Genomic DNA, 25,580 nt, shown 5'->3' with positions numbered 1-25,580 from the left:
GTATATAATGTTATTCCTTTTTTTCTGATCTGGATGCCTTTCATTTCATTTCCAGCCTTAACTGCTCTGGTGAGAATCTGCAGGACACTTGATAGCAGTGGCAAGAGCTGACATCTTTTTCTGTTTCTGATCTTCGGAGGAAAGTTTTTAGTATTTGATGATTAAGTATGATGTCTGCTGTGGGTTTTTTGTATATGAAACATAATTTTACTAACAAAAAAATGAGCCAAGAAAAGATTGTCCATTTTTACCTTGCTTCTTGAAGAAAGCCTGGGTAAGAGTCAAAATTTAGTAAAATATTTGCTCTGCCATACTGACATGATATTGTCTATTGAATAACATTTGCTTATCAGACATTTATTTTCCAAGCTGAGACCCATATATTGCTGCTTAGCCACAGAGTCTTAATTTTTATGGCTGCATTGTAGTATTGTTATGGCTTATAAATATTATGTTTTTACCTTTGTAATTTCTTTCTTCCTAATATCTAACTTATTATAATTAACATCAAGGTTAAAAATAAGATTGATGTATCTATTAGTCAAGTATTAATTATGGTTATATAATTTTAGCACTCCTCTTTTAAAAAAAAAGTAATGTTTTTATTTTGAGAGAGAGAGAGAGAGAGAGAGAGAGAGAGGACACTCTCTGGGGAGGGGCAGAGACACAGAATCTGAAGCGGGCTCCGAGCTCTGAACTGTCAGCACAGAGTCCAATGTAGGGCTTGAACCCACAAGCCATGAGATCATGACCTGAGCTGAAGTCAGATGCGCAACTGACTGAGACACCCAGGTGCCCCATTTTTAAATTTTATTCATTTTTGAGAGAGAGAGGGAGACAGAGAGACAGAGACAGAGCTAGTGAGGGAGAGGCAGAGAGAGGAGACACAGAATCCGCAGCAGGCCCCAGGTTCTGAGCTGTCATCACAGATCCTGACCAGGGCTCCAACCTATGAACTGTGAGATCATGACTTGAGCTGACTGAACCAATCAGGCACCCCTTAATACTTCTATTAATGTTCCCCTTATAGATTCTGATTGCAGTTTTGACCATCATTACCTTGAAAACAATTGTGAAACAGCATCCTTTGAACCTAAGAAAGGGACACTAATGTGCTTCCAGCAATGGCTGGTACATTCAGGTGACATTATCTGACTGTATACAGCAGCACCATCTAAAAGAAATTTTGCTAATGATCAAATATTCTGTCTCTGTAATGCCCAATCTGGTAGTCACTAGCCTATGGTGCACTTGACATAGGACTGGTGACACTGAGAAATAAACTTTTAACTTTAATTGTAATGAGTTTAAGTTAACTAACCACAGGTGATTAGTGCCTATCATATTGGATAGTGTATGCAACTTTTATCTGCCTTGTCCCCAAGTTTTTCCAACATCATTTTCCATCCAAAGGTCCTGGAATTTTCATCACCAGCAACAATTAGTGGTCAGTCACGTATCTCCACAGTCTTGATGTTCTTAGCACCTGGAATCGTGCCCTCTAGTAGGTGGTTTTTCAGTAAGTGATCATATTGGAACTAGAAAGTTCTTTTCAAGTCTTTAAGAAAAAAGCTGCCTCTCACACTTGAAAAAGATCTTTAGCTAGCATATGTCTGGGGCAACACATTGCCCTTGGACCCCCTCCTGCATCTGGACTCCTCTCCACTTCTGTTCTAACATTCACCAGTAGTAACAGCTGTATTTGTTGAATAGCTGCTATGTTACAAGGAAGGTAACACCCCCTGTTAATAAATTTTCTAATTTCCATGAAAACCTTGTAAATTAGATATTATACCTCCAGTTTGGGGAGAGAAAACCAGAGATTTAAATAACTTAAATTCCAACAATGGGTAAGTGACAAAATCAGGGCTCTGATGTACTGCACATTCTAATTCTTTCATCCTAAACTGAGAGAATCTTACTTTCACCACTGACTAGCTGTGTGGCCTTGGGAAGTCACCTATTCTCCCTGACCTTCAGTTTCCACATCTGTAAAATGAGTTATTGATAATGGATGCCTCCAGCCAGATGGGGAGTAAGCCTGAGGCTTACTAAGAGCCCTCTTGGTACACTGGGGCACGGGTCATGCTTCTTGGGCTATCTTCAATTCCTTCCTTATTCCTCCTGGTCTGTGAACTTATTTTTGTCCTTGATTTTATTTTCACAATTGCTTATTGTTATTATTGGTAAAAATGCTCAGCTGAATTGCATTTTACCCAGTAGACATTTAGTGAGTCTCTGCTATGGTCAGGAGCCATGCAGGGTGTCGAACACAATCAGTGCTGAACTCAAATTATAGAAACCCGAGTATATCATTTTTCTAGCTAAAATTTGTTGAGAATTTACCATGTTTCAGCCATTCTGACTGCTTTACATGCGTAACTCATTCAGTCCTCAGAATAACACTTTGAAGGGGTGACTATTAGGATTCCTCGTCCCACAGTTGAAGAAACTGAGGCACAGAGAGGCTGGGCTACTTGCTAAATATGACACAACTTATAAATGATGGAGCTGGGACTCAAATCCAGCCATGGTGGCTGCACAGCCCACACTCCTTACCCTGAGGCTCTGAGGTCCCCCACCTTTGCATTTGCAGGTTAACATGAGAAAGTCACACTGGAGGCAGGGCACAGAGAAATATCTATAACAGGTGCTCAAAAAACTCCTGAACACTGTCTGCAAACAAAACATGCTGTAGGTGGGTGAGGATACAAAGATGTGTAAAAGCTATGCTCCACTCTCAAGAAAGTAGATTATAAATCTAGCAAACAGCATGATTAAAAACACATGATTACTTGTAAAACAGGGAAGATGTCATAAGTGGTAAATTGCCAATAGAAAGTCCTATGAACTTCAAAGAGAGATCAGTTCTGGTTTGGTTACTCAGAAACAATTGTGATGGGGGCAGCATGTCACCTGCGCCTTAACAGAAGGGTCAGATCCCAGTAGATGGAAAAGAAACAAAGGTGAGAACATTCCTTGTAGATAAAAAGACAGGAGTCATAGATTGGAGATGATACAGGATGAGGCATTTCTCTTGACAGTCAGCAGGAACTCCTCTTCCTGAGACCTTCAGCATCCACAAGAACCATTGAATTTGACAAAAGGGTGGGTTGTAAAGAGATAGGTGAAGGCCATGGGCAGAACTGTGAGGACTGGTGAACCTCCTGGGGCAGGAAAGGCAAAGGAGCCACTCTTCTGGCAAGCAGAGGAGAGAAGAAGCAGGAGCGCAGGTTTCTTAGAAGTCGTGGGAGGGGGAGACTTGAAAACAGCCAGGGCTCAAGAGTGCAAACAACATAGAGACATCAAGAAAAAATGAAGAGGGAAAATAAGTTTTTGGCTTCAGTATTTAGAAGATAATGGGTATTCTTAAAGAGAGCTGTTCCAATGAAACAGTGAAATGGGCCTGGGCTAGTAAGTCCTCAGTGAGGGTGGCAGGGCCAGGGGTCAGTCAAGGAGAGGGAACTGAGTGTGTCATCCCCATGGAGACATAGGCAGTGGTCCATCCCTTTGCACAGGAGGTACAGAGAGGAAGGACAGAAGTTTAAAACATGCATAAAAGCCTCAAAGTGATGGCTCAAGGAGACCTGAATAGGACTCCCCACTAGAGATGGCCATGGTGAATGAATCAGCTAGAACTCATCCAAGAAGTGAGCCAGCATGCTGAGTGGCAGGGCCCTATCCTTGCATGCCTCTCAACTCTGGCGAGGGCTGGCAGACTTGAAAATCTTAGTGAAGTTTGAGCAAAGGTGTAACTGGTCCTGTCTCTTCTCTAGCCTCATGCATCCGGATGGTTGCTCCCACTTCCTGAGATCTTTCAGCTGGGACCTGGTGGTTGGGAAAGGCCAAAGGGATCTGCCCAGATGTGAAGGCCCCACTCCCAGGGCAGGCTGTCCCTGAGGCAGTCCTACTCCAGCTCAGGCAGGGGGCAGGCCATGGGGGTAAGTCCAAACACCTGGCTCAGCCCAGGCAGCTGGTGGGATATCAGGCCAGCACCTGCCTGCTCTCACTGGGAGACAACCCAACTCTTCAAATCTGCTGGTCTTTTCTTCTTTTTCCCAGAGGAGTAGAGGCGCCCATTCCGGGAAGCTTCAGACCTCAGTCTCCAAGCTGTGCTCCTCCCCCACCCAGCTCTCAGGAGGCACTGCTTGTCCGAGCTCTCTTGAATGTCGGCAGTGTAGGGAAGGACCCTCATCCCTTTCATGCTGGGAGTGTCATGTACCTCATCCCTCTCATGCTGGGAGTGTCCACGCCCCACCCCCTGGGTAACTATCCGTCAGTACAGTCTGGAGGTGGGAGTGGGCAGGTGCTTGTCTTCGCTAGTGAAGACGCTACACTGCACTTCTCTCTTACAAGGTCTGGGCTCTGCCCAACCAAAGAGGCAAGATACCCAGCTAAGCGACAGAATTTGCTTGGGACTCCCTGGGAGCCAAGTTTCCTGCCCTAGGCTTAAGGCAGTTAAGGCCCCCACACCCTTAACTCTTTTCCGCCCAAGTTTAGAGAGCTCCAACTTTGGGGCCTTTGTTTAGAGTTCAACAGCGCCGCCCCCTGGTGCTTTGTTGTGAGTGACCATAGCGGAGAAGGCACAGGGTTTAAAAAAAAAAAAAAGTTTGTCACTCCGTTAAGTTTTGGAACCACCCCCGGCATTCTTGGTACGTGAATAAGCGGAAAAGGTCGTGAAAGTGACAGATTCTCATCTCCTCCTCGCTGCTCTCCCCACCCTGCCCGTCCGCACGACCGCTCTTCTGCAACGCAAGTGGCATTTATATGCACCTTTATGTCACTCTGACATCTCAGCCAAATGCAAAAGTCCTTAACAGTCCCAAGTGGGATCCTCTTGGAGCCAGCAGCGTCTTCCCGCGAGGGCTCCCGTGTGCCCCTTTTGGGGTGCGAGATAGGCTATCCCTTTGTGAAGCTGGACAAAAACAGACCAAACAGGCTAGCGCGCTTCCCAACTCGCCTGCCCCTATAGGGTTCGGCAGGAATTCGCCTGCCGCTGCTTCTGAAGTGTGACAAGACCTTGGAACCCTGACAGTATCCTCGCGACTTTCCCACGCGACGAGATGAGATCCAGCCAGGCAGCTCGCGCTCAGGGACCCGTGGGTCCTGGCTTGTGCGCGGGAGTGCTTGTGTTACCCCAGTCTTCCCCCTCTGCCTATCCTCGCACCAGCCACACCCTCTGTCCCCTGGGGCCGAGCGCACCGGTCTCCTGCTCTAGGCGCCCGGGGCGGAGTCCAGTTCTCTTCTACCGATCGTGTCTTCAGGGATGTCCACGCTCTTGGCAGTTCCTCCCGAAATCCTCTTCTTGGCGGGCACCTCCCTCTAGAGACTTACAGGTCCAGGGCATTACTTCCCCCCACCCCTCATTCAAAATCCTGCTCCCCCGTCTCCACTTCCCAAGGTTCTGCAATCCAGGCTTCCTTTGAAATCGGTAGTAACAATACATTTATAAGAAAAAGAAACAGGAGCAAGAGATTAGGAGGGGCTGCGGATTAAGACCCCCCCCCCCCCGAACTGCGAGCCTGAGGGCCCTAGTGGCGGGGGCGGACACTGAGTGTAGCTGACAGAGGTGCTGTCTTCCCGTGGCGCCTGCGCCTGGCGGTCCAGTCCGGGGACCTCCCAGCTCCCCCGCCGGGTTTACTCATCTCCGCGAGGTGATCCCAGGAGCGAGGGCGGGCACAAGTCTCCCGAAGAACCCAGTAATCCGAGAATGCAGCATCAGCCCTTCCCACTAGGCACTTCCTTCCTTTTCCCGAACGTTCAGGAGGGAGGGCCACGCACTTATAAACCCGGGCCCCGGCCCGCCGGCATGTCAGAGGCTGCCTCTGCAGGGCTGCGCGCCGCGGCTGGACGCGTCTGGGCTGGGACCAACGCAAGCGGCTGTCGCCAGCAGCGCCCTGCGCCTCTCAGCCCGGATCGGACTTGGGCCCCGTCGCGGCGCTTGCGCTCTCCCCGGCGCCTGCACAAGGCGTGCCGGGACAGCATGCTTCGGGTCCTGCTCCTCGGTGTTCTGGCCCCCGCTGGCCTGGGGCTCTCCTCACCTCCAGGGCCGCAGCCACGCGGCAGCCAGTGCGTGGAGCACGACTGCTTCGCGCTCTTCCCCGGCCCCGCGACCTTCCCCGCCGCCAGCCAGGCCTGCGAGCAGCTGGGGGGCCACCTGATGACCGTGCGTTCCTCAGTGGCGGCTGATGTCATTTCCCTGCTACTGAGCGGCGACAGCGGCGACAGCCCGCGCCTCTGGATCGGCTTGCAGCTCCAGCACGGCTGCGACGACCCCGAGCAACTCGGGCCCTTGCGCGGCTTCCAGTGGGTTACAGGAGACAACCGCACCAGCTACAGCAGGTGGGCGCGGCTCCACGTCGACAGGGCGCCTCTCTGCGGTCCCCTGTGCGTCGCAGTCTCAGAGGCCGGGGCCCTAGCATCCGGCGAGCCGGCCTGGGAGGAGCAGCAGTGCGACGCGGAGGCCGACGGTTTCTTCTGCGAGTTCCACTTCGCAGCCTCCTGCAGGCCCCTGCTCGTGGACTCTGGCGCGGTGGCGGCCGCCGGTGTAGCGATTACCTATAGCACCCCGTTCCGGGCCCTTGGCGCTGACTTCCAGGCGCTGCCGGTGGGTAGCTCCGCCGCTGTAGAGCCCTTCGGAGTGGAGCTGGAGTGCGTGGCGCCGCGGGGAGAGGCCGAGGCGCGCTGGGGCCGGGAAGCGCCTGGCGCCTGGGAATGCAGCGTGGAGAACGGCGGCTGCGAGCACACTTGCAACCGGAGCGCCGGGATGTCGCACTGCCTCTGCCCAGCTGACGCCGCCCTGCAGGCGGACGGGCGCTCCTGCGCCGCCGCGCCTGAGGAGCAGTCCTGCTACGAACTCTGCGAGCATTTCTGCATTCCCAGCCCGGACGTGCCTGGTTCCTACTCGTGCATGTGTGAGACCGGCTACCAGCTGGCTGCAGACCAGCACCGGTGCGAGGACGTGGACGACTGTATCCAGATGCCCAGTCCCTGCCCGCAGCTCTGTGTTAATACGCAGGGCGCCTTCACTTGCCACTGCTACCCGGGCTACGACATGGTGGACGGCGAATGCGTGGAGCCCGTGGACCCGTGCTTCGGGAGTAACTGTGAGTACCAGTGCCAGTCCGTGGGCCAAAATGACTATCGCTGCATCTGCGCCGAGGGCTTCGTACCTAGCCCTCAGGACCCGCACAGGTGCCAGATGTTCTGCAACCAGACTACATGCCCAGCTGACTGCGACCCCAACAACCCGGATTCCTGCCAGTGCCCTGATGGCTACATCCTGGACGATGGCTACATTTGCACGGACATCGATGAGTGTGAGAATGGAGACTGCCCCGATGCGTGCCGCAACCTCCCTGGCACGTACGAGTGCATCTGCGGGCCTGACTCGCCCTTTGCCGGCCAGGTTGCCACTGACTGTGACCCCAAGATAAACGGTGACAATGACAGTGACAGTGACAGTGGCTCTGGGGAGCCCCCGATCAGCCCGACTCCTAGCACCACCTCCATCCCCTCGCCGGTAGGGCCCCTGCATTCTGGAGTGCTCATCGGCATCTCCATCGCCAGCCTATCTCTGGTTGTAGCTCTTTTGGCGCTCTTGTGCCACCTGCGCAAGAAGCAAGGCACCACTCGGGCAGAGCTGGAGTACAAGTGTGGGTCCCCAGCCAAGGAGGTGGTGCTGCAGCAAGTGCGAACCGAGCGGACGCCTCAGAAGCTCTGAGGGGCTGCCTCCCTGGACCCTGGTGTTGGCTAGGCCTTCCCTCCCTCCTGTGCCTCTCCCCTGCCCCAGCCTTACTCCTTGGCCACCTAACCCAAAGCACTTTAACTGGCATCGGAACTGGAGAATACCCTCCCCGCCCCTTTTGCTGATTCTGCACACTGCTGGGGAGGGGTGGGGGTTGGAAGGAGTATGCGCCCCAGCCACTTCCACACGTCATTGGGCAACTGGGCAGAGATGGCAATGAAGACACAGACTATAGAGTGTCCCATGCCCTCACCAAGGGGCACAGGAGGGGTGAGCATTGTTGGTTGGCAGTCTATGGGGCAGACTGTGATCCTGTGGACTAGTGAGTGTAATCGAGGTGTCAGTAATGACGAAGATATTTATTTTTTAAGTATTTAGGATAGTTTTGTTATTTTGTTATTTTTTGCTTTTGCATTTTTCCCTACCTGTATGTGTCCAATACCCACTTTATATCCCTTCTGCTCTTTCTCCCTTCCTTGCTTCCCCCTTCCCTTTTTGTATATTTATGTACTTCCACTCTTCAGGTGGCAGTAAAACTATCTTGGTAGGTTTTTTTGGTGGGCTCACCTTGATAAAGCCAAGCCCCAGTTCCCTATTCATTTTCTCCCAAATTTCCCCTACCTGGAACTCAGCCAACCCACCTGGAGTCTCCCACCCTACCCTAGACCCTGCTTCTACCCTTCCATGTCTGCCTAGGCAAAACTCCTCCGTGACACAGAAACAGAAACACTACAAACAAGGATGGTTGGGAATCCATTTGGTCTTGAAGCAGATTTGCTAATTTATCCTGAAACTTCAGACTTCCAGAACAATATCATTTTAACAAAAGTTAAGATGTGAGAGACACTCATTTAACTAATGTTTGCTGGACTGTCATAGAAATTCAAGCTAAGGGATGTTTGTTTGTTTGTTTGTTTTTAACTTTTTAAACAGTGAGCCTGGGTTTTATTGTTGTCACTTTTCATTTGAACCAAAAGGTCTTTATTGCTCCTTATGCCGTTTCTTTTTCCCCTTATTACAATTGCTGTTGTTGTTGTTGTTACTGGTTATTTTTGACAATGTTGAAAATGCTCTCGTGATAGCTCTAGATTGAGAAGGGAATGAAGGATCTCCCACGAGACAGTTTAAGAAAATTATGAGCTGCACAGTTCATGCCAGTTACCATTTTGAGTTTTACTCTTCTAGTAATTTGTGCTCCAAAATAAAACCAGTTCTGCTGGCCTTGTAGGGAGTGGGGGTGGGGAATTTGGGAGCTTGGGAATGGAGCCTGGAGGATGCTCAATTAGGACCTCACCTTGATCAAGCCCTTAAGAATTTCTCCGACTTCGAAGAAGCCTTCTCACTCTGGCCACTTAGAACATGGTCGCTGGACAAGAGTTAGGAGCTGCCTGCCTCTGGCAGTTGGTTAGAAATGCAGAAACTTGGGCTGCATGAGAATCTATATTTTAACAAGATCTGCAGGGGTCTGCCCAGTATAGTTTGAGAACTGTTTCAGACAGCTTCCAACTTTCTGGAATACATTAAATGTGGATCAGTAATAAGTAGCAGGCCAAGTCAGGGCCTATATTCTCAAGAAACTGAGGAATTTTCCATTTATAGCTTTGCTTTCTGATAGAAAAGACTAGGTACACACCTTTAGACATTGCTACACAGGGTTGTTGGTTCAACTAAGCTAGGAACGAAATCGAAATCTGAAATCGAAATCATGTTTCACTGTTTGGGGAAAATGTATCATACGAGTGTATCTTTTGTAATACAAAGATGTTCCTCTATTTTGTAAACTCGGCACATTTGTACATAGTTATTTATTTATTGGAGACAAACTAGAACACAGGCAAAACTCTTGCTTATGATATCACATGTAGAAAATAAACAAATAACAGTGTGCTCTTGGGTTTTGTTTCTGTTCACCTAGGCTTCCCCAACCGCCTCATTTTGTCATTAAACAGGGCTCACAAACAATGCAAACTCCATGCCATGCATTTAAAGGCTGCTCCACACCCTATCACTAGTTCCATCTGCTCAAGGCACCATCTCTGACTTCAAAGTTCTCTCCAGAGGAGATTGTTTTCCCTGTAGGAGGACTTCATGTTATGTCTGTGTGCACAAATATTTATGTTTCTCTCTGTAACCATAACAACTTCATACACAGGACTTGTGTCTATGTGTTTTGAAACACATTATAGGATTATTTGTTGGGATGAGTTAAAGAAACAGTTCTTGGGGCATCTCTAGAATCCCAGCTTGTGTCCTTCCTGTGAATGGTTTGGCATTATCTGCCCTCTGAGATATGTAAACACAACAGTCATGAGGGGTCTCAGTCTGTGACTCAAATTCAAACCATCATTTCCACATACCAAGGTCTCATGCAGTATTAAGCCATTCTTATTTCTGTTGGAGATTAGAAACATTGTCTTTTCCTGGGCCTCTTTTCCTCACATGGTGGCACTGGCTAAATTTTATATGCAGTGCTCTGAAGATTTTCATAAAACAGAAGTTGGAAGGGAATGGAGTTTGATCAAATATTCACGTATTTTTAGACATCTGGATAATGCTGTATTTCCTAGCGCTCATCTGAATAGTTACAGTTGTGAAGATGAAGTTGGAGATTTCAACATCCATCCTGGATGAAGCTGACAGCTTTGGGGTGTGGCTACTATGCACAGTGCCCTCCCGAGATAACACATTTGAGCAATGTTGCCCTTAGGAGTTTGGTAGGCTAGCAGAAAACCAAATTCAGTAGGAGGCACATATGAAGGAAAAACTTGATGTGTGCAGGCAAAGCTGGTACACATGAATTGTGCTGGGGGTCAAGAGGAGAGAGTGATACCTTACAAATTTGTCCTTACTACTGGACTTCCATTTTTCGAAAGGGTTTGCTTCCAAGTAGCCAGCAAATTGACTTAAGGCTTATTGCTTTAGCGTTTCCTCCTCCAAAGGAGGGGACTTTTCTTAAGGAATATAAGAAGACCAAAACACACTTCTAAGACTCAGAGCCAAAAACCCTTACTGGGGCATCTTGGAGCCCAGGGCACTAATAAGGTGGGGTCCTAGTTCCTCCCTATCCTCCTCATTCCCTGTCCAGTGGGAGATCAGCATCCCTGCTTATAGGACTCGTCTGAACTTGAGATTCTCAAAACAACTGGGAAACCACAGACTCACTCCGAGAAAGATGCCAGGGTCATAAGCAAATCAGTCAGCTGCAAGAACAATTCCCCAGCATTTAGAATCAGAGTAAACCTTATGAAACAGGGGCTGTGGGTCATCTTATATGGTCTCACTCTGTGTTCACATTATTGGATATTCAGGTCTGAGGGAGAACTCCAAATCTCAGCAACTGGTACATGGTTGCTGATGATGTGCCACAACTTGTAGGGCCTGGGGAAGAAGGCCAAGGTCATACTTCTAGATAACTCAGAATTTGATTTTATGAGTGAAATGGCATTTCTCCCCTCCTCAGCTCTAGCCCCTTTGTTAGACTATTTTGGCAAATATTTATTGAGCACGTACTCTGTGCCTGGTTTGGTGACTGTCATGTTAACAAGCCCTGCCTTAAGAAGCTTACATTCCCATGGGGGAGGTACATATAAAACAAATTGCTCCCAAACTGTATTTAACTTAGAGACAGTAGTAGGAGCTAGGAGGAGAACTTCAGCACAATAGGAGAGTGGGAATTAGGTTGCAGGAGTAAATAAGGTGTCTTTGATCCTTAACACTAGATGTGAAGGAGGAGCAGGGGTTGGACAAATGGAGAGTGGAGAAGAAAGCAGTCTGGGTGAAGGAACAGCATGTGCAAAGGCCCTTGTAGGAAAGAGTCTTAGCAGAGGGCAGGGCATGAAGCATGATGAACAAGGTGGAAGATCACCAAGATGGAACTGAAGAGGTAGAATGGAGAGGTAAGGGGGGAGAAGGATGGGGTGAGGGGACTCCAGGTCAGCTTACAGATGGGAAATTCTATACCAGAAGCAAGTATGTCACTCAAGTTTTTTTTAAGTTTATTTATTTATTTTGAGACAAGAAGAGAGAGAGAGAGAGAGAGAGAGAGAGAGAGAAAAGCATGAGTGGGGCAGGGGCAGAGACAGAGGGAGAGCTCCACATACTGTCAGTGCAGAGCCCAGTGCAGGGCTGGACCCCATGAATCATGAGATCATGACCTGAGCTGAAACCAAAAGTCAGACGCTTACCCGACTGAGCCTCCCAGGCATCTCATGTCACTCGAGTTTTATTAAGAGCATATTGGTATTCAATTTCTGTACTAAAATTGGTTGGGATAATAACAGCTACTTGTAGACTTATTTACACGCCCCCATAGGCAGACACCTGCACAGTTTCCCTTGTAAGCATCCACCAGAGCAAACATGAGTTGTGGGTGTCATATACACCTGGGTTTGAATCCCAACCTGATATGTGGTTGTCACATGACCATGGATACCATGCAACCCCTATAAGGTGGTAAAATGGGGTACTAGCACAGCCACTCCACAGGGTTTCCATGAACATTAAATGAAGTGAGTTAGCACAGGTTCTGACACACAGCAGGTGCCCAATAAATGTTTGTATATTTGCCAATAAATTAGTAGATGCATAAGTGGATTAAAAATGATTATGTTGAGATCTCAAATGTCTTGGGAGCAAATTCAGGGTGGTGCAGAGAGTGGAAAGTACTCTTTCCAGGCAAGGTGCAGTCACTTGGAAGGGTTGCTGCCCCCTCTAGAGGAAGCATCATGGTGGAATGTGGGGATTCCTTAAGGAGGGATATGTTTGCAGAGTGAGAAGCAGCCCCTTGGGAGCTGTAAAATCCTGCTTCCAAGTTCTATTTTCCCTGCTCACTAATCCCATCAAAGCATAGGGGTTCAGAGATCCCCTCCATTGTGCTCCCAGGGAGGCCACAGAGAAGGAGAGAACACACCCCAAAGCTTGCTTTCTCAGGGCCCAAAAGTGTCTCAGCCCAGGAAGACCCTGGAGCTGTGGGAAAGGCAGCACTACCCGCACCTTCACCCTCACCTGCTACACAGGGCCTTCAAATGTAGCAACACCAAAGAGGAGGAACTTGCAAAAGAGAGAGGAATCATGAGTTGAAAGTGATAGCCCCAGATGTCCACAGATTCTTGAAGGGTGACTCTGGGCAAATCTTTTAACTCTATCAACCATCTGCCCCACTGGGGACTGCAAGGGGGCTGGTGGGTGTGGACACCTAAACAGATTTCTTCTGTGATTCGTCTTCCTGATTGAGTTCCCAGGGGCCTGCCGCATATGGGAGACTGCCGACTCAGAAACACTGACAGCTGCCACCTGCATCTGAGGGAAGGCAGTCTCATCCACCAAAGTGAGGGGACTTCGGAAAAATACAGGCATGTTTGCTCATCTTTGTCCTTCTCTGTGGGGACAAAGAAGAACCTAAGCTCCTAAGGACCTAAGTGGTATTTGATCACTGATTAGGGTGCCACCAGAATTAAAATCTGGAGACCTGGAAAGTTTTCGCCATTAAGACCACAGGTCGCAAGAAGAGCAGGCTTGGGCCAAATGGTGGCCAGTGCATTTTATTTTATCTCTTTTTTTAAGAAAAAGAAAACCACAACATAATTGGCATACATTAAAATTCACCCTTTTTGGTGACCCAATCTGTAAGTCCTGAAGAATACATGCATTCTGGGAACTACCACCATCATCAATACATAGATCATCCTGGTCACACCAGAGAGGTCGCTTAGGCCACTCCCCTGCATGCCACTGGAGTTGTCTACACACACCAGATGACACTCGCTAACCCTCCCTCGACCTCTTCAGGGTCTCTCCGCACCAAGAATCCTGTGTTTTCATGATTGAATCACAAGGATGAACTTTTCTGAGCTTCAACCAGACAGCCCGACTCTCTTAACCTTCAGCAAACAAGTTTCAATGAAATCCGGCTCCTAGGTCTCCCAGTGCCCTGCTCATTTGCCTTGTGTTCTGGACTTGTGCTGCCCAAATTTCTGGCAGCCCACCAGGGATGCGCAAAGACACAAAAAAGCTAGATGGTGAATCCCCTGCTCCACAATTTCGGGGGTGGGGCTTGAGGGTGCAATAAAGAAGTAAGGAAGGTGTGTGCAAAGGGAAATCAGGGCACTGCTGCCTCCTACCCCTTGTGCCAACCACCTGCTGTGCCAATCCCATTCCTGGGCCCCTGGGTCTGCCATTCTGGATGTGGAGGGCCAGGTGACAGAAGAAGGGTCATGCTCTCTGCAGGCTTCTGTTGGTCTCATGTTAAATAGGGGTTGATTATTATTTCACATCTTCAGGGAAAACTAATGTTACAAAGAACATATGAAAGCACATTTTCATCATGGTCAAGACTCGGTGGGGGGGTACCCAAGCTCATTTGAAAACATATCCTCTGACCTTTGCAGGCGCTTCTTCATAAAATAATACAAGCAATGCCTGACTCTTCCTTTCGTTTTCAGAATGTGTGCCCAGATTCAGCATTATCTCTTTTTGTTTTGAGAAAGTCCTTCTCCACCGTCCCCACCCCCTTTTTGTCTTGGTCAGTAGGTTCAGATGTAGGCAAACAACCAATTTCCTCTCACAAGAGAAAAGAAATATTTTTTTAACATCAGATTCTAACAGAATCAAAATCCTTCTCAGCTTGTTTAGAAAGTGTGATTATGAAAGACAAAAGAACCCTGGGGGATGCGTTAATTCAAAGTCACACCCACAGGAAACAGGGGAGCTAGCCACAGAAGGGTTTTAGGATCCAGTGATAAACACTGAGATTCCAAACTGGGGTCCATAATGATAATGCCCCCCACACCCAGGCCATAGGCCAAATACTTTTCTGACTTTCTGTCTGAAATAAATCTTTTATTATTATTTTTTTAATGGGACATATCACGACTGATTTTATCCCATGACTGATTATCCTTCTTCCCCTCCGCATATTGGACATGTGGCAACTTCTCTCTGTTGTCCTTCTGGAATCTTTCTTCTGGCTTCACACTGAGGCTGACCTCAATTGCATATTCATGGGCTGTAGGACCCCAGCAGACCTTCCTTCAGCCACCCAGTGAGGAAGAAGGGCTTTGCAACAGTATCCTGAATCCTCCCCCTCTTCCTTCTGCTTTCCACCTCAATTCCATTTAATTCCTTGAGAACAGGGGCCCACGACTCCCACGGACTCTGGGGAACTAGAACTTTGCACACCATCTTGCCTGTAATAGGGGCACATACTGTTAAAGTTGTCTTGAAATAATGACTGAATCCAAAAGTGACACTTTTGGTGATTCTTTGCCAGAATGTGATTCCTTTCTTTCTTCAAACATTTTTGCCCTTCTCCTAAAGGTGGGGCTTCATAAGTCTAATAGTAACACGACAAGAAAGGGAAGTCTGAGAAGGGCCCGGAGTAAATCCTGCCCTCTCTGTTTCATTTGTCTGAATGTCCAGAGCTCAGGACAAGGCTTCAGTAAACACAGAGCTACCCAGCAGCAAGCCTGTGGGCCTGAGATCAATGGAAATGAAGCTTCTGCAAGGCTTTGGAGGGAGTCCGAACCCCTGGCTTGGAGGGAAAGCCGTGCTCTTTCTCCAGAGCTCAGAGTAAAAGCCTATGAGGTCATCAAGAAGCTGGCACCTTGCCCAGAGACATACTCAAGCCCATGGTTGTGGGTGAGGGATTTCTGGAGCCCAGGGTGGTTCTTTTCAGATATGGGAGGTTGAAAGGGCAACGTTTCCTGAGTATTGTTTCCTGAGGTATCCCTGCCTGTGTAAAGGAGCTCAGGAAATAGTATCGGGTGGAGGGCCTCCCTCAATTTAGGGATCACATTGCCCCAGATCTGATCCCCTCATGTCCTCCATGCTATTGGCAACCTGCCCTCTCAAGGCATGTGTCACGGCCATGAGGAAAATGCTTGGTGACAACAACAGTCCCCATCTTAACTTGGGGTGGCAGTGGCAGTTAAATAACGTAACTGTGTAGGTTTGTCAAAATTCATAGCACTGAGCACCTAGAAGGAGTGAGCTTTGCCTTATGTAAATTATACTTCAATAAAAATAGATTGAAAATAAATCACAGGCTAAAGAAATCCTGATTTAAAAAAACACCAGTGTGCTGGGCTGGCTCAGTCGGTTGATCATCTGACTCTTGATTTCAGCTCAGATCATGATCCCAGAGTTGTGGGATCCAGCCCCGAGTCGGGCTCCATGCTGAGCAGGGAGCCTGCTTGAGAGTCTCTCTCTCCCTCTGCCCTTTTGCCCCGTTTGCACTCTTTTGCTTTCTCTCTCTCTGTCTAGAATAACAACAACCACAACAACAATAAAATAAAAATTAAAAAAATTTAAAAACATCAAAAGATACAACAAAACATGCCAATTCTCTGCATCGACCTTGTTGTTTTCCTTCTCTGTCATTTGGTCACTCTCTGAATGTTTAGCCTTCTTCTGGGCCAGTCCCCTGCACAATCAGGGGGTAGATACTGTCATTTTGGCCTTTCTCCAGGGGCCACAGAGCTTTTCCTGCGGTCCCACTAGGCTGGTATGTGGATTCTCTCTCCCTGGTCTGTGTGTCCCCAAGTCTATTCTTTCCAGGCCACTGAACATCTGCATTGTGCCAGCGTTGACCTCAGGCAGCCCATCTAGACTCAGGCACCACACTTCTATGTGGCATCAGTGGGTACCCACAGTGTCTTTCGCTAATAGAAAGCCAAAGGTTTTTGTTTTAACCAAGTCAGTACTTCCATTCTGAGTGATTCAGTTAATGATCTTGGATTTTTTTAACATTAGTTCTCCCCCACTTTCAAAGGTGCCCCTCCTGGGCCAATCCATTCATATGATTGGGAACTCTGCCTTTCTGTTGAAAAAAGTTGATGACTGTCGAAATGGAAAGAACACGTTCCACCTGCCAGCCTCGCACTGAAAAATGGAGGGCACAAGTGCCCAAACTTTACAAGGACTCAAGACTCCTTGATGGGTTTCTTTGCCAGGTTGACCTGACCCTCTCATTAAAGTCTGCCACTGCTGTGATGTGGCATGGTCCTAAATCCTCAAGGGGACTTATGAGGCACTGCTGGTCTGTCTCCTAGTGCCTGTTGCTGACTGGGCATCATCCGTCCTCTGTTCCAGTCATCTTTGGCATCTTCAGTGCTTACCATCACAGGTCCTTTGCACATGCTGTGCCTTGAGCCCTTTGCACTTTCCACTCCACCCCTTCTTCTCCTGGCTGATTCCCACTCATCTTTATGAGGATGTCATCTCCAGCAACCTTCCGGGGGAAACCTACCCTATGACGATGTCAGGTTCTCTTAGTATATCATCTCATAGAAACCAGTTCTTATTTTAGCTTAAAATTGTACCATCATTTCTGTGGTTCTCTGATGAAGGCTCATCTTTTGCCTCTAAGCTCCAAGCTTCATGAGGACAGGGGTGCTCTCTGTGGAGACTCCCCATCTTACCTCAAAGCTGCCAGAAGCAGCACTCAGCATGCTGTCTGATGCACACTCCCAGCACACACTTCCACAAAGCAGAGCTTCAAGGACAGTGCCTTAGCACTCTGATATTTGTGCTTAAGGAACCTGAAGCTTTTCTGTCACATGCTTTGGGTAAGGGGTGGTGAGAGACAGGGGTGTCAGAGAAGAGCTTCAAAACCCAAATTTATAGGAATTTGCCTAGCCACTGGTCAGTCTTCCATGTCTGGTTTCTGAATAGCACAGCAGAAACATACATTTGTTTTTTGGTTTTTTTCCTTTGATATCAGCCTTCGGCACCTAAGGAGTTCTAGGTATGCTGTTTTTAATGAGAGTGAAGCCAAGAATTTAAAGAAAAAATGAAAATAGTATGCATCTTTGTTCAATGACATAGAGCTGACAGGTTGGGCAAGGATTCCAATGAGTGATCACCTGTCATGTTCAAATACCATTTTACAATCATCTGGAGAAAATAAATACCTGGATTGTCACTGAACAGTAAGTTAAAGACAGCTTTAAAATGCAAAGCAGTTCACTGATTGAGGGGTGTCTGAAGGCTGTTTCTGCCCAGGTAAAAAATATTTTCATTCACTTTGAAGCCAAAAGCTGTTATGGTCAGTAGAAGCAGGACTCAGGCCACAGCCTGCCTGCATGTCTTCATGGCTGACCCCTGAGTCAGGTGAAATGTGTAATGTGAAATGCTCTCAGGACCCCAGATACTTCCATCTCTGACTTTAATTCACAAATTCTGCAAATTTTCTGCTCAGGAACCTGAGGGGTTCATGTAATCAGCTGTTAACAAAGGCCTCAGGGTTGATGCTAACTACCACTGTTGGTGGACTCTAAATGTGTCCCCCAACAAATTCCCGGGATACTTTGTGGGTGCTGAGTTGCTAATCGCCAAGAAGTGAGAAGGCTCTGCAGCTGAGGAAGACACTGGCCAGCAGCACACTCTCCACCCCAGCCTGCCCCTCCACTGTGTGATTTATGACTCCCAGGTCAGGGGCAGCATTAATGCTAATTTTTAACAAGGGATAGAGAAAGCACTAAGCATAGAAGAATGCTGTCTTTCACCCTCCCACTGCCTCAGCATGCCTCTTCAGTGCTTTTGAAAAGGCAGTTTACAGCTGAGAAGAACTCAAAACCCACACCCTGCTTTGTGCATATTTCATGTGAGAAACTGTGGCTCAGAGAAATTATAGCATTCACTGCTGGCTGGCTTGGCTGATGGAGGGCCCCTGCCTCTCAGGGATTTTTCCTTTCATCACCTAAGGCTACCTCTACTTCAGCCATCACCAAGTTAAAAACATTGCATTTTCAAATACTCAGCCCAGCCCAGTGTTGCCAAGACTCCTGGTCAGTGCTCTGTCTTGCTCATCAGGGAGTTGGCCTGGTGTGAATCACTGTTGGACACTGAAGACAAGGACTGTAGCCCCCCACCCAAGAGGGGGCAAAAGCCCAGCAGCCCATGCCCATGTCAGATCTTTTCCAGTGGCCCCTCCACCACATTTACTCAGTGACCACACTGCTGCATGCTGCCAGGCACTGGGGAACAAAGAAATAATTAAGTTTTAAAGACTGCTAAGAAATTATGGTTACACAAGGCCAGTCAACACCAGCACTGGCTTACTCCAGATGCCCAAGGCAACTCGAGTGGGTATGATAGGTTTGGGACAATTGATGTCTGTGTGTTTACATGCATGCATGTGTGTGCATATGTGCACACATGTTTGTGAGTTCAAGGGGTTCTTGCACCTTAGTTAGGAGCTCCCAAACCACAGCCATGTCTCTGGGATACAACACAGATTGGCTACACATTTTCTCTCTCAGACAGATGTAGACCACCCCAATGTGCAGACCCTAATGGCCTTCATCTCTACCTCACCCACCCAGCCCTATGAGACACATTTGGATCAACACTGATTACCGCCTACAGATTATACTGCTGGCTGGCCATGTAGAGGAGTAAGAATCCAATGCTTATATGCCCAAACACAATGTAGGTAAGGCTTTTTGTTTTTCATTCAGTAGGGAAGAAGCTAGATTCTATAGCCACATGGAAAAGAGCATACGGTTAGTTCTCTGTCACACTGTGCCGACATTGGAAGACCTTGTGATATTACAGACAGAACTCTGAGGACCCTAGAGTTCAGTCACTTGCCTGAATCACACAATGTTTATATCTAGGACCAGAAGTCAGCTCTCTTGCCTGGTTCTCATACACCAGGCATCTGCTCATATCAAATAAGACTCTGGTTTTGGCTCTAACACTTCAGGGAAGAGCCCTGTTCTGTTTCCTCCTCAGAGAGGAGCCCCCGCCCATGGTGGAAGCAGAGCATCTCCCTGGGCTTTGCTCTGCCCTCCTCAATCTTCTTTAGCCTCCTAGAAGCCCTCTGTGCCCACCTTGGGATGCCTGCTGGCTGCCTCAAAAGGCTCAAGTCAGGCAAGTTCTGCTAGGCTGGCAGGTCCCTCGTGTTTTCTCTTGAAGCCCTCCTGCTAGGAAGCTGCAAGGCTGACCCCATTTGAAGAGTAGAGGGGCTCTCTCTCCAGCTGTCCTCACTTCCCTCCCTGATTATCTTCCTTTCTGCACCGGGATGGGCCGGCCAAACCCAGAAGGGTGTTTTGCTTTGCTCAGCCAGGTGGAGTCTCCCACACAGCTGTTCACATATGTTTAATTGCATGTTTTCACTCCAGGCCCCTACAGAAGCATTGCAAGGATTTATTCACAGAAAACAGGATTAAAGCTCTCATAAGCTGACTTTTTCCTTTGGGAAAAGCTAATTTATCCTTGGGTTAACATTAGGCAAGAAGTTACAGCTGTTTACCATGTTCAGCCTAGATATGTTTATTATGTACATCTGGCTGGTGTTTTACTGAATTGCGATTTTTTTTTTTTTAAACAGTGGGTGACAGAGCTGCCTCCTCTATCCAAAATCTGGGCTGATTTCCATCTGCATTCTCTGGTCTCTTCCCTCCCACCTCCAGTTCCCTCCCACTCACCACTGCAGTATAAACTGGTCAACTTAATGAGGTCTCATGTTCTCATGACAAAGGGTCAAGGCAAAAAATCACACCATAGGAGCTAGATGAGATTCATCCTTTCTGCTTTATTATTATTATCATTACTGACCTGGTTTTGTGCCTCATAACAAATCCCACATCATGACTTTCCAAACCTTTCCTACTCACAGGAAGCCTGCTGCTAGCCCCAGAAAACTGGAGTGACATTTCTGACTGCAAGCAGGCACTGGGCCTGGAGGTGCCCCAGGCTGTCATGCATCAATTTCAGTTAGAAAAGATCCCAGGAATGGAAGCCACTGGTGTGCTCGGAGGCATCTTCCTTCCTCCCTTCCCTTTTCAAAAAAAAAATTTTTTTCAACGTTTATTTATTTTTGGGACAGAGAGAGACAGAGCATGAACGGGGGAGGGGCAGAGAGAGAGAGGGAGACACAGAATCGGAAACAGGCTCCAGGCTCTGAGCCATCAGCCCCAGAGCCTGACGCGGGGCTCAAACTCACGGACCGCGAGATCGTGACCTGGCTGAAGTCGGACGCTTAACCGACTGCGCCACCCAGGCGCCCCCCTCCCTTCCCTTTTCGAACATGCTATGTCCCCACCACAGGCAGAGTCTGCAGAGAGCAAGGGCACAGGCTGCCTCCACCCTCTGGACAGCCCTCTCCAAGGCAGAGATTCTGTAACATGTCACATGCAGATGGCCATTCCTGCCTGGCATCCCCCTGCTTCCCACCCCTTGGAAACTAGTCAGAGATCCAGGAATAATTAACATCATGGACGTGGTCAGAGGAGTCCTACCCCCATGGAGGTGCCCCCCCTAGAAACCAGAGTCCTGAGGACAGAACAAAAGAAAGGAGCTTTGATGCTCTTGGGGCTGGCCCATAGACTGCTGGGAAAAGGTGGCTGTGGCTGTGGTGGGAACAGGTGGTGGCTCTTAGATGAGCATCTAGGACTGGCAGTCTGCTGGGGTGTCAGGGTAGCACAGACTCCCTTACAGGTGGCCAGGCTGGGGAGGAGGTGAAAGGGTTCTTCAGAAGGTGGTGGTCCTGGTGAGAGGGACCGGCTTGCGGCTGGGTTCTGGTCGTAAGGGCTCCTGCTGACAGGGGAGTGGGGGGCATATCCATCCTGCCCCACCTCTACTCTTGACAGCAGTGGCATAGTAGTCCAGGGGCTCATCCTCAGCACCACCTGTGACATCCAAGAGGCAGCAGCGCAGGCAGAGAACCCGCTGGAAGGAACGGCGGAAGTTGTCTGAGAGGAAGCCATAGAGGATAGGGTTGGCACAGCTGTTGGCGTAGCTGAGGATGAGGGACACATGGTTGACTGTGGCATCGAGGCTGGTCACAAACAGGTTTAGCAGCTGCACCACATAGAAAGGCATCCAGCAGAGCACAAAGACTGCTACCACCATCAGCACCAGCCGCGTGATCTTCTTTTCTGAGCGCCTGCGCTGCTGCCAGCCGGCCCGCAGTGCCACCGCCCGCATCTTGCCCACGATGAGCAGGTAGCACAGGCCAATGGCCAGAACGGGCAGCAGGAAGCCCAGCAGGAAAGTATAGATCACAAAGACCGCCGACCAGGCCGGGTGAGGCCAATGCAGGTTGCAGGCCACAGCTTGGCCGCCCCGAGCCGGTTTGGTGTCAGCGAAGATGGCGATGGGCAGGGTGACCAGCAAGGATGCCAGCCACACGCCCAAGTTGATGAGCTTGGCCACGCTGGGCCTCCGGTAGGTGGCGGCGCGCAGAGGGTGCACCACGGCAACGTAGCGGTCCACGCTGAGCACCGTCAGACAGAAGACGCTGGTGAACATGTTGAGGCCGTCCACACTGAGCACCGCGCGGCACAGCACAGACCCGAAGGGCCAGTGGCGCAGGGCGGCCGACGAGGCCACGAAGGGCACGCTCAGCATGAAGAGCTCGTCCGCGATGGCCAGGTTGAGCAGGTAGATGTTGGTGGCCGTCTTCATCTTGGCGTAGCGGAGGATCACGAAGATGACCAGGGCGTTGCCCACCAGGCCCACCAAGCACACCAGCGCGTAGATGCATTGGATGGCGACCATGCCCGGTGCCCCTGCATCCCCGGTCCCCGCCGCTGCCTCCTCCTCAGCAGGGGCGCAGCTGGCGTTGACCGCAGGGGACCAGGTTGTCTGGAGCTCTTCCTCGCCCTCTGGGGGCAGCGTCGGGGGGGCGCTCATGCCCAGGGGTGCCCGCCCGGGGCGGCGGGAGCGCGGTGGAGAGTACTTGCCCTGGGACTCCGGTGCAGGTGCGTGCGCCTCTGCCTGCTCCGCCTGAAAAGCCTGCGGTGGGCCCCGCGGGGAGCGCCCGCCAATCCCGCGCCGCGCGCCCTCCGCACCCCAGTCCCAGCGCCCGCGCGCCCCGCCCGGCCTGCCCACCTCCGCGCCCCCGCCTGGGATCCAGCCCCACCCCAGGTCGTCCAGAGCCCCAGATGGACCTCCCGCCCCCTCAGCTGCTCACCTCAGATCCTGTCTTGTCTGACCTTTGGCCTCCCACTCCCCTGCTCTGCCCTCTGCAGCCGCGGGGCTAGGGGTCCCAGAGTCCTCCGTTTGGGTAACGCGGCCCTGGGGTGGTAGCGACTATGCTGAGCGTGCAGATCCCTTAGCCGGGCGCTTGACATCCTCCTCCTGTCCACCGCGCCCCCCTGCCCCTATGATCTTCTCGAAGACCTGCAGGGTCTGTCCCATCATTAAACTCATTTCCTAGAAGCGGAACCTGAAGCTCCCAAAGGCGTCGCTGTGAATTCCCGGTCTGCCCGGGTCCCAGTCGCCCCCTCCCTTCACTCCGCGCAATCGCAAATCCCAGGACCTTTTCAGTGAGATTTCTGTAGGATGGAGGTGGGTGGGCGCCGGGAACGGAGATGCCAGAGGAGGAGGCACAGAGGAGGATCCACAGAGGAGGAGAGATGCCACAAAAGAAGGCCAGCCTTTGCGTCCGATGCTCATCGCGCGGGGCAGCACCGACAGCGGCAGCTAGCCCCAGAGCCAGACGCCGCAAAGCCTATGCCAAGCTGGCTGACTTCTGAGGCGTCTCCACTGAGGTCTCTGAAAGGTGCCTGGGAAAGGGTGCTCTGGAAAGGTCGGTGTTCGGGTCTGGATTCCCTCCTTCTCCCAAACTCCAGAGAGTGCATGTTAACACCCTTGAGCTGGATGATTCTGGGCTACAGTCCGGGTCTGGGGATCCAGCAGGCAGTCTCACAACCCTGGCCCTACTGGTCAGGCACAGGGCACAGCAGAATTAGTGAAGTGGGGATTTGTCTTGGAAGATAATCGGCAGGGAAATGCTGGCCCTTTGGAACACCACCTCTGCAGGCCAGTGGCCTCCTTGAGCCTCCCTTCAGCACACTCCTGAAATGTCTTTGATGCATCTGGAAGTGGCTACCTGGTGCCAGAGGTGGGGTCCCATCTCCTATGCTGGATGGCTGGAGCAGCTGCGGAGGGGAGGCTGTCGGGATGATTAAGGCCAGCTAGAGGTGACCTGTCAGAGGTCTGACTGCTATTTATCCAGGATTTGGGGTGGGGGGGGGGGAGAGGGGAGGCACTGGTGATCAGCCCCTGTGCAACATAGTGGCTGAGTCTAATCTCTGTCCCTAGTTTCTGCCACCCAAATAGTTCCTTTAAAAGATTTGTCTTAAAAAAAATTAATAATAAAAGATTTGTCTTAGCAACCCTCCTCCCCTTTATGGACACTCTTTAACTTAGTCTGTTCTTTCCTCTGCTCTCATTTTCCTCATTGTCTCTAAGGGAGAGATGCTTATGGGGAAAGAGATGGTGGCTTTGTCATTCTAGGGTGCAGGTGTTTGGGGGGGGTGACAGAAACCCAAGATTTGGGTGGAGGGAGAAATACAGGGGCTTTTCTTTTTAGTCCTGGACACTGGGGGAAATCTTTAAATGATTCCCCTCGAGGCCCAATAGGGGAGGTGTCCCACAGCTGTTCTGCATGCCTGGATACCCCTCTACCATCATTCTCTCTGTCCATTTAATGCCCAGCCCCCTCTCATCTCTGAATATTTCCTGGTGTCTTGCCTAACACGTGAGCCCTTGGGATCTTTCCCACCTCTACTTTGGAGAGTTTTTCTCCTAACCTTTCCTGGCTCTGCCCTCTCTCCCCTCATGCAGACATACGATTCACAGCAAACCAAGCTAGCATTTAATAAGGTAAATATGTATTGCTGTTTTCTGCGGTTTTAGAAAACAGCCCACATTATGAGTGTGCTGCATGTAGCACTGGGGACACCCAAACCCAGCATTTCTGGAGTCCAGAAGTCAGGGAGACTGAGCATTCATTCATTCATTCAACAAATGCTAGTGGAGAGTATGAGTCCCCTGCGAAGCATGGTTGCATATGTTGTCTTATATGGGATGATGGCCTACTGTGTGCAAGGCCTTGGAAGGCTTATATTTTCACCACCGCCCCACATTGGAAACATACTGGAAAGTGCCTGGGATCACAGGGGAAGGGTGGTGGCAAAGGAGGAGACAAAGAGCATGATAGTGAGGATGAAGGTGTACTTCAGAGAGAGAAGCTGGCAGAGCAGATGCTGCTGGGGGCCTGGGGAATGAACTGCAAAGTGGCAGCAGTACTGGATGCCTGGCAGGGGAGCAGAATGTAGTGGGTGATGATAAGGTATGCCTTGTGTGCCTGGAGGAGGCCTAGGGCCGTCATCTGAGGAGGTGGAGAAGCTGGGAGTGTGTATAAGCCAACTGTCAGGGTCAGAGTTGGGGTCTGCATGGCTTCCTTACCTTGACAGAGGGTGGCCTGGGGGTCTAGGTCTGTGAGGTTTACACAAAGAGCCTTTGGAGCATTTGGAACAGCACAAGCAAGAGCTGCATGTTTGTGCCAGGACTGCTGCAGCAGCAAGCAGAGAGGGCACACTGGTGCCTTCTAGGTACACATAGGGCAGGTAGGCTCGGCACTGTGGTATCTTGACCTTGAAACTAGGCTGCCTGGTTCAAATACGGCTTCACCTCCTCCCAGATATGTAGCCTTGGGCAAGTCCCTCCATCTCTTTGTGCCTTTGTTGCCACATCTGGAAAATGGGTGTAATGGTAGTAATTATTTGGTAAGGCGTCATGAGGACCCATTACCTTGGCATACCTATGGTAACTGGGGGAGTACCTGGCCGTCATCAGTACTCAGTGAGTGTCAGCTGTCAAGGTTATTTATTTTTCTAACCCTCTCTGTGTGATGAGACTAAAGAGAAGGTCTGCCTGCTCCCGCTTGGCCCCATGTTATTGTCTGATGTTCCACTGGTTAGTTCCCTTCAGAGGGTAAAGGGTCAAGGGGGTGGTAGAGGCCACTGACACACTCCCCCATTAATTATTATTATAGGTTTTATTGTCAGATGTATCAGTTTCTACTAACAGTGTTTTTATA

The 25,580-nt window shown here is 49.8% G+C and overlaps 2 protein-coding genes across 2 annotated transcripts; one reads left to right on the top strand and one right to left on the bottom strand.

Annotated features, from left to right (window-relative positions):
* The first annotated feature begins 5,576 nt into the window (after positions 1 to 5,576).
* On the top strand, positions 5,577 to 9,632 carry THBD (thrombomodulin). The gene has a single exon (XM_047854366.1). The coding sequence runs from the start codon at positions 5,711 to 5,713 to the stop codon at positions 7,721 to 7,723; it is 2,013 nt and encodes a 670-aa protein (XP_047710322.1). The 5' UTR covers positions 5,577 to 5,710; the 3' UTR covers positions 7,724 to 9,632.
* An 11,588-nt stretch (positions 9,633 to 21,220) lies between these two features.
* On the bottom strand, positions 21,221 to 22,384 carry SSTR4 (somatostatin receptor 4). Its single transcript, XM_047854090.1, has one exon. It carries the CDS (start codon positions 22,382 to 22,384, stop codon positions 21,221 to 21,223), a length of 1,164 nt encoding a protein of 387 aa, XP_047710046.1.
* Between the last annotated feature and the right edge of the window lie 3,196 nt (positions 22,385 to 25,580).

This window comes from Prionailurus viverrinus, chromosome A3 (genome assembly GCF_022837055.1).
Source record: "Prionailurus viverrinus isolate Anna chromosome A3, UM_Priviv_1.0, whole genome shotgun sequence".
Taxonomy (NCBI): domain Eukaryota; kingdom Metazoa; phylum Chordata; class Mammalia; order Carnivora; family Felidae; genus Prionailurus; species Prionailurus viverrinus.
The sequence above is the reverse complement of the archived record's forward strand: the minus strand, read 5'-3'. Positions and strand labels throughout refer to the sequence as shown.